General features: G+C 37.2%; 1 protein-coding gene across 4 annotated transcripts in view; it reads left to right on the forward strand.

Moving 5' to 3' along the window:
• The window catches only part of CFAP47 (cilia and flagella associated protein 47), a 223,632-nt gene extending 222,005 nt beyond the window's left edge, over positions 1-1,627 (forward strand). For all 4 annotated transcript variants that reach the window (XM_015884388.2, XM_015884397.2, XM_032449378.1 and 1 more), the window contains one exon: positions 1,329-1,627. In XM_015884388.2, coding sequence (XP_015739874.1) covers positions 1,329-1,538 — 210 coding nt within the window. In that variant the 3' untranslated portion in view covers positions 1,539-1,627. The remainder of the gene's footprint in view (positions 1-1,328) is intronic.
• The last annotated feature ends 7,859 nt before the right edge of the window (positions 1,628-9,486 follow it).

Here is a 9,486-nt window from a genome sequence, read left to right on the forward strand (position 1 = left end):
TGGTATACACTGGGGATGGTTAATGGTATTTATGCTAAGTGAAATTCTTTTTTTGTGAGGAGTGATAAGTGTTTTGTATGGACACTGTTGCTGCTGTCTATAGACAAAATCTGCTTGGAGGGAAGCAGAGCTCTCACACTGGAAAGAGCAAACGGGCCACAAAGCCAGCTGTGTTAGAAGTGGAGCTATTAGCCAAGCACTTGAGGGGGAAACTCTTGAGCTTTAAGGTTGACTCTTGAATGAATTTGCAAATTGATTGAAGCCGTACATAGCCTTTCTGAATCTTTTTCCACTGGGTGAAAGTGTCGCTGATCTTAGGTGTCATGCTTATGTCTACCAATGATTGAAATCTGTGGGACTTAGTGATTCTGGTTTTTTTAAAATTATTATCATTTATTTATTTATTTATTTATTTATTTATTTATTATTAAGAAAAAGGAGATTGCAAAACAAAAGACACACAAAAGAATATACCTTTTCCTGGATGTAACGACAAAAAGGATAATGCTAGACTTGGAATAAAAATCTTCCTTCTAAAACGGAAGTGATCGATCTTGAAAGAAAAATGGCTGAAATATCTGCAATAGTAACATACTGCTTTTTAGCAAACAAAATTCTGCTTCAGAAAACAAATGAAATGTAGAAGATAGACAGCAGTATAGAGTCCAGATGCACAAAGGTAGTACTCCTTAAGTACACATAGACGGGATGTGTATTAAGAATAAGAATCACATACTCAGTAGGAATCTAGTGCTCAAGCATTATGAGATATGACATAGAAACATATGCTTCATTTCCACAGTCCAGTTATAATCAGAAAGCAAATGCAGAGTGTCATTTTCAATTCACATAAATATTCTTCAGAACAGAGATTTCAACAAGAAACTGCAACTCTCTTATGTGTACTTAGGGCCCTTTTCTCCCTTTTCTCCCCAATTATTTTAGTGCAGAAATTCCACCATTTGATAGTACAATTATGATCAATACCAGAGCTGCAATTAAATTGTACACTATAAACCTGAGGCATTTATATTATATGGTGGAATAATTACCTTTGAACAACATACAAAGCTATGGGATTTACTATATAAGAAAGGACTTTAGATCATCTAGGATAATAAATTATTTGCCTTGTTGTGCCTGGTTCTGCACTCTTAAGGTTAAATATGATTTTCAGGATGTTCAGGATAGCAATTCTCTGTTATTCCAGTTCCTTACATGAAACAGTGTAACTATCTTTGAAATCATTGGAGCATGGTAAATCATTGTCAAAGCATTTCAAGGTGTTTAACCACTGGGTTATATTTTGGCATGTTCTCTATTTTCAGACACAGTCAATGCAGTGGACATATGAAATCAATGGACTACTTCCACAGACCGTGCCACCTACAAGCCCAGCAAAAGTAGTTTCTACCAACAGTTATATACGATCAACCACAGTTCGACAGCGTAACTTTATACATGAGAATCTGAAGCTTACAACCACAGGGGTATCCTCCCCTATCAAGGGGGCACCTCTAATCCTGAGAAGAAAATAGAGAAAGTTGAGCTGTGATTTTTCTTTTACTTCTTTGTTCATTTTGCAGGGTAGATGTCTTTGTCAAATAAACATCCACTGGTGACTTTATGTGGGTGTTCAGGCTTTCCTTGCTCTTAATGTACTGTTAGATCCATGCTGTTGTGCCTTATAAGATCACTGGATGGATAACTCCTACCTTCTTTTTTTCACTGGCATTGTTTTTGCTGACTTCACTAACACAATGTAAATTTTATTTGTGCCTTTATTTGATGGTGGAATTTAACAACAACAACAACAAAAAAGGCTTGGCACAGAGTAAGTGCTTTCTTGGCACAAGTACAGAATGAGCATCAATGCTCAGGAGTGGGGAGCTTGAGAATAACCTACGTAGGTTGGTGTGAATGAGTACCAATAAAACCATTTTACCGTTGTGTGTGCTTGAGGATTTCATTTCTGCCACACATTTTAGAGAAGCTATTTGAGAAAATGTAGGGAACATATAAAGCAGTAATGGCACTGTTTAATCTCCCATTTTAAATGCAGTGTGCCCTATTTTGATCAGAAACCAGGCAATCTCAACTAAGGATAAAATTTCCCTTTGAAAATACAGTACACAACAGAGGAAAGACACTGCCAATAATGATATCTGGTGTGTTTCTAAAAGATAATAAGAAACTCTTATAATATTTCTATTATATGCTGTAGGGAACACAAATACAGCTAGATTTCTTAGGAATGCTCTATCTGCATATGTAATTGAAGGAAGTGTTTCTATAACTATAAGAAATCAGAATTTACAGTTCAGGAGTATGCAATGGTTTCACAACTGATTATGGTACTCAGAAAGAATTTCAGTGACAATTTATCTTTGTCAAAGCTTTATTTTCCTGGTTTTGCTTTCAAATGGTTTTTCTTTCCCATTTAAAATGACACCTGTTTGCAATACGCTCAAATGAGGTGGACTAGCAGGTGGCATATAACTCAATCACTCAACAATTAGGTATTGCTCACTTCAGAAATTTTATTTTACAATTATCTTACCCACATCTGCTATTGCATTGAGTAGACTTTCAAATCTAGTCATACATCCCAATGTTAAAAAAATCCATAGATAAATGTTTATCTGATTACATCCAGAGTACATTTTCAAAGGTGAAGTTTAATCATATTGTCTATCTCAAGAGGGAAACAACATCTGTTCCTTCTGAACCAGGTTATAGACTTTTCCAGTATATACAAGGCCACTCAGTACTTATGCAAGTTATGTCATTTGCACCTGTACCTTTTTTAAATAAATGAATTACATCTTCTTATTTTTCCAGAGATTGAACTGAAAATATTTTTTCAGGTATTGATAACATACTTGCAAAGGTGATTTGAATAGAGACCATCATATCCATGTGCTTCTAACTTCCACAGTGTTTTACATACTCTCCACATACTATTATGGATTCCACTGACTATATACACTGTCTATTAAAAATAAATTCCTTTTTACTTTGTGACTTCATGCTTTGCACTTTTATCAGTGGTATGATTGTATTCTTTATAGGGCAAAAATAACTTCTAATTCTGCATATCGCTTAAAAAGTACTTTCTAAGCAGTGGCTCTGAAAGATTTCCAGAATGATAAGCTTTATTATCTTCTTGCTTCCTCTATTTTTTTTTAAATAGAATTACTGAGCCATAATTGAAAATAACAGAGTTTCAGCCTGCTGACATGAAGAATGAGTATGAGAAATGATTATAAAATGATGGTTTTTATCCATAAAAACTTATATCCAAAGCTTTTGGACTTCCGATTAAACAAGAATTTCAGGAACGAAAGGCAAGATGCTCACATTATCCCCCATCTTAAAAAGGTAATCTATAAAAGAAAATTACTGCTGGAAATCAGTCTATCCACAGTTGTTGCAGTTAGAGTATAGATGAAAAGGGAAGCAAAAGGAAGAAAAGTCAAAATGATTTCCTTAGCATCCCTTCTAAATTACCATGTATTATCATAAGCTTATTACAAGGAAATGGAAGAAAATGAACATAGACAAAGTGTTACTGCTCTTATAGAAGCACACGCGATGTCTTCTATGGACTCATGTTAGAGCAACTGCTAGCAGAAATTGGAAGAGAAATAACTACCTTTGTTTGTCCACATTATAGCAGAAGGAATGAAAAAATAAGTACACTTCAATCTATTTGCAGGTACAGCAGAATCTCAGGTAAGTTGGGAATATGAATTGTCACTGTAAATAACATGTTTTTACTAATTTTGATTAGAGATTGAAAAGTTCTTTTGCTGACCCTATTTATACATTTAAATATATTTTAATATCAGATTCACAAGATTTTTTTTTTTTTTTCACAGTCAGTATGACACTTAATGCCAACTTTAGTCATATTCTTATGTGACAAACATGACTTAGCTCTCTGCTTGTTACTGGCTTGGAAGAGATGGTGGTTGGCTAACAAGTGCAGGCACCACCTGGTTCTTTATACTTCATTCCCTTGTCTCTGTATGCCTGTCTATAATGATTCATCTTTCAGAATAATTTTTTAAAAAAGAAAAGGATGAAAATCTTTTTAAGCAACATTACTGTGTAACTTTGGGGTCTATGTTTAAATTTCCTACTAAGATATGGTACGGCATTTTGACATTGCTCCCAGCTACTGAGCCTGTGGTATTCTGAGACACATCCAGCAGAGGGAACAGTCTACCCTGATAGATTACAGACTAGCATTCAAGCTTCTAATTGATGATTGGCTGAGCTTTGTTTGGCAAAAGATTGCACAAAAGAATGCCTGCCACTGGCAGCTGAGCTTGGCCTAGTCTTTGCTGCTGCGTAAGTCAGAAGATTGCAAGATTCCTTGTTCTGCTCATGTCTGGCAGCTGTAGTATCACTGATACTCTTAAGACTTTTTTTACACCTGATCTCTCTAGTTATGAAAAGGTTTGAGAGTACTGAACTTTCCCCTCCAGAATAATAAGATCTGAATGGTATCACCTGTGTCCATGAAGATTTTGTCTGAGTCAGGAGAACTGAAAGATAAAGGCTGCTTTAAGCAAAGAAAGTAATAATAATCAGGTAAAGTGCCCACTGAGGCATGGGGCCATATGCACTTCTACTGCAAGCTACAAGGAAAGATGTTATTTTAAGACAGCTCTTTGGGACCAAAGCCAGTTTAGCAGAGGACAGAATGCTGAACCAACAGTGTTCCTATTTGAACAAAATAACATGGCAGCAGCAAAACCTGACTGTGCACTTTTTATCCTCTGATAACAAACCCAGACCATCTAAAGAAATGCAAACTTTTGATGCCCTCCACCCTGCATTCAGCTAACAGCAGAAAAAATGAAAAACCTCTACATTAATAAATAGTAGCTGGAGGAAGTCTTAATATCTGAAGTAAGAAAGAAAATCCCTGGCTTTCCATTGCTGTGTGTTTAATAATTTTATATCTCCCTGCAGTGACTGCTCATTCTAAGATAAACGACTGAGCAGTGCCTTAGTGCTGACACAGATCACGGTTAGCTGCTAATGGAATGTTAACTGCTTTTTAAGTAACTCTGAATAAACTTGCTGATCCAGAGAAGATTCATCTAAAAGGAAATCCAGTTCATCTACTAGCTTTTCTGCTTCCACTGACATGAAACATACTCTGCCACAGTTTACTTTATTGCAGTTGTTGTGATGATGATTGTGTTGCATTTCCTATAGTACGATACCTTATATTTCGAGACTCTGGCATGGTGACAATGTGGTGACATGGATGACAATGTTACTGCATGGAAGTGAGCACTTGATGGCTAGAAAATTATAGGGAAAGACACATGGCATGAGGTATCTTTGATTATTTTTTTCCCCTTAGGCTAGGATTTAACCCATTTACTGCAAAGTATCCAGTTTCTTGTGTTCAGAAGTGGTAATAAATACATTATTATTATCACTAAGTCAGTGATAAGCCAGTTCTCCTGAACAGATAGATCTGATAACTCACTACTCATCACACTACATGGGCACACAGCAAATGCTAACAAATCAGATTGGCACCAATCTGAGTGACAAGAAGAAATCACATATATAACAAAGGAAGAGGCAGAAAAAAGTACAATCCTGTCATTTATTAAATGAGCAGTGTTGGTTCCTGTCGTGGAATCCTGTGTACCAGTTTGTACAAAGAGTGAAGGCACTTTTTTCCTGTTAATAATAACAGGTTTGCAAGGGAACAGCAGGCTATCTACTATCAGCCTGATATCATAACTGCAAGGTGTAAAGGACAGCATCCTGGTCAGTCCTGATTACTTTACGTATAATTGAAGTGCAAAATGTACTTTGAAAATTAGTGAAAACCTGCAATTGTTGTTCCCGAAAGGAAACATAAGATCCTATGTTTTCCTATGTTTTCCTATGTTTTCCACCTATGATTGTTGTTTGCTAAAAGCAGAATCTCTGAAGTCATCTTCATTTTGAAAGCAATTGCTCTGTGAAAATAAAAGTTTTCTGATGACTTGTTCACAAACAGACATCCAGGCGAGGTATGGAACATCCACAGCCTTTGATAAATATCTGGTACATTTTTCTAGTACTCCTTAGATTTGGGTATCACAAAAGATAATTAGGATCCAGTGTTTAACACAGTCTGGAACACTTTTGACTGCCCAGTATCAATGGAGGAAACAACCCTGAAGATTAATTAGGCCACCAATGTGTATTGCCAGCATCTGGAGTCTGTGTATGAATAGCTCTGCTCTGTATACCATATACTTCTAATACTAAAACAGAATAGTGTTCATTTTTATTCCTTTCAAAGTAAAATACACTCTTGCAAAACTACACTTGGAAAGTCAAGCAGAATGGTGATGTGGTCAAATGTGTGCCTCAAGATTGAGAGCATACATGTGTGCATTGCAAGGTAAGCACACTGCAAACACAGGGACAGCCCTGATTCCACAGAATTGCATTGTTTCTGGCAGAAAGTGGTGCAGACATCAAACTTTTTATTTTGAAATACTCCTATGAGCCATGCAGCTACCTTGCTGTCATTAATTGGTACTTGCATTCCATTTATCATTACTTTATTTCTTGCTGAATGTTTACTATCTTGGGGCACAGCCAACATTAAACAACAAAAAAGAACTGCTACCTGCTCTAGGTCTGAGTCTTACTGTGCTCAGCTACCAGCTTTTCATCAGTGTGATTTCTTTGTGAACCTGAATCTAAATAACATAAGGAAACATTATGAAGGAGAGTCACAGATACTTGTTGTCAGGACTATAAAATTAAATGTTCATGGTAAAGAAATCACACTCTACCAAAATCGTTTCTAAGGAAAGTTCCTTTAGCATCTGAATGCAGTGACCATATTGGGGATTAATTGCTAGATGACAATCTGCTATGATACTGAAACACCACGAGGCTGCAGTTGCATTAGATTATCTCATTAAAAATATTAATTGGGGGTGCAACTTCTGCAAGAGCCCTTTGGTCACTTGCAGGTCACAGAATTCAGTTCCTCCAGTTTTGGTGACAGCAGGCATTGAAGTTAGGATGCCTGTAGGTGCTCCTGCCTTTAGCAGCAGAGGAATTCAGGCTGAGATGAAGCTTCCAGACAGCTCCTTTCCCCTGTACTGCAGTGCTACAGTGCTGCATCTGCCAGAATCCAGCAGCAGCATTTAAGCCAGGGCTGTGCTGCTATAAATAAGAAGAAACAGCTGGGTGATAATGCCACTTGGGGGTCCCACAGCTGTAAATATAATCATTGCGTGGTCCTACATAATCCTTATCTTAACTTTCAGTGCATGCTACAGATTACCTCTGCACCCCTTCCCCAGGTTCATATTAACAAGAATGAATTATAAAGCATTTAGCTTACTGATGATAAGTGATAGTGAATTGTGCCATTCCTCTTGGGAGGAGACTTTATCTATTCAGTGCATCTGGAATGTATAGTTGGCTGCAGTTCCTGTAATTTCTTGAAATGTGAGAAGTAAATACAGTTGGCTATTAAAAGAGAGGATTAAGGACAGAATCAGCTAGACAGATTATTGATGTCTATACTAATAAATCAAAAGCAGCTTGAAGAGGGGAAATGTGCATATAGAACGCTCACAGCGATTTTTTGGGGAGGGAAGAAATAATCCTCTGTGATGGACAATTTTACCTTAAAGAAAGTAGGACATGACAGCTGGCACAGAAAATTGACAAGGTTATGGGGGATTAATCAAACCAGAAACAGGAGGAAAAAGAATCAGCAGGTGTTAAGGAACACTTGGGTCAGACACAAACATCTTCCAGGACTATCACTGTTATGGCAGTCTCTGTCCCAAAGTAAGAGAGAAATTATAGTGACACATTGTGAAAAGTCAGTGAAAAGGGATTGCTTGACAATAAAAGTAAGAAATATCAACCACTATCCAAATATCTTACAGAAAGAAATGCAATTAAACTCATAGTACTTAGTAATATGAGCCTTAGTACTTAGATGGTACTTTGAGAGTGGACTATTGTCATTCTGGCTGCAAAGTAAGTGAGAAAGAAAGTGTAGCCCTTAAATGCAGTACAGTACCATGGCTCCATAAAAACAGACTGAGAGATTTTGGAGCGGAGTGGGCCATGGAGGAAAGGATACAGGTACAAGAACAGATGGTTCCCAAGATTGAGAACACTTTGGTGTTTTTGAGCTGCTGGCTCAAAAGAAACACCACCACATTCATAATCTGAAGATGAGAAATGGAAAAAACACCACACACACAAAAACACAAGTGAACTCAAGCACCTCGAATCAAACAGATCTCTAGCTAATAAACTTGAATTTAGTTATACTGCTTGATGGAGAAAAGATAAATGGTTTAGAAGAATTCAGATCCCCAATAAAATTTCACCATGTTTGACTCTTTTCTAGGAGTATAAAAGGTAAGTAAAGCCCATATCAATATGAATCTAGCAAGGCCATATTTTGACATACAATAGAACCACGTCTAGGAAAAGTAGAGAGTATTATTTTTAACACAGCAACATAAAGAAACAGTAGGTGTTGGATCTGTGAGCAGATAATGGCCATCATTTAAGTAATTTTAAAAAAGAGGCATTTCTACTCTGCAATGTTCAATAAAACCTGAAGAAGCAGTAGAGGCTTCTCAAGATGACAGTCATAGTTACTGACACAAATACCACCTTACATCCCTTGCTGTTCTCTTTTACATAAATATTACACGCTTCTAAACATCACCATGTAAATACACAATATGACATGCCACTTTGCTTCTTCCCCTCAGGGAAAAACATCTCTTTGAGGGAAGAGTGGGTGTACAGAAGGAAATGTTAACTGAGTTTTCAGTCTCTCTCCAGACTACAGAACAACAAACCAGAAGGGATGGGGTGGATGAACACATCACAGCACCACAGCTCGGGGCTGGGAGAACGCAAGGAAGTGGTGGCAAACTGGTGTCTGAGTGAAGACGAGTTTGACCTTGCTTGTGTGAAACAACAGGGTTTGGGAAACCAGCAGCAGTCACAGCTCAAACAACCCAGCTCCCAGCCTGCTTTCATTGATTATATACTCTTCCTGTTAATAACTCAAGCAAGTAATTAAAGTGTCTAGTGGAGATGAAAATCCTCTGTGGATTCTGGAGGGGCCAGCATGCCTAGAGTCCTCTTCTGACACTTTCTCTTTGAGTGAGTGCTTGGTATCACCAGCACTTTAATTTCATAGAATCATAGAATGACCAATGTTGGAGAAGACCTCCAAGATCATCCAGTCCAACAACCCACATACCACCACTATTTCCCCACTAAGCCATGTACCTTAGTACAACATCTAAATATTTCTTGAATTCCATAATATTTCAACACATTTCTCAATTTTAAACATAAAAGTCAGTTTTTCAGGTGTTCTGTCTTGTTTTGAATACTGGATTTTTGACTTGGGTGTATTTTTTGTGATTTTCTGGATATTTTTAACTTTCCTGCCTA

The sequence above is a fragment of the Coturnix japonica genome, chromosome 1 (assembly GCF_001577835.2).
Source record: "Coturnix japonica isolate 7356 chromosome 1, Coturnix japonica 2.1, whole genome shotgun sequence".
Taxonomy (NCBI): Eukaryota; Metazoa; Chordata; class Aves; order Galliformes; family Phasianidae; genus Coturnix; species Coturnix japonica.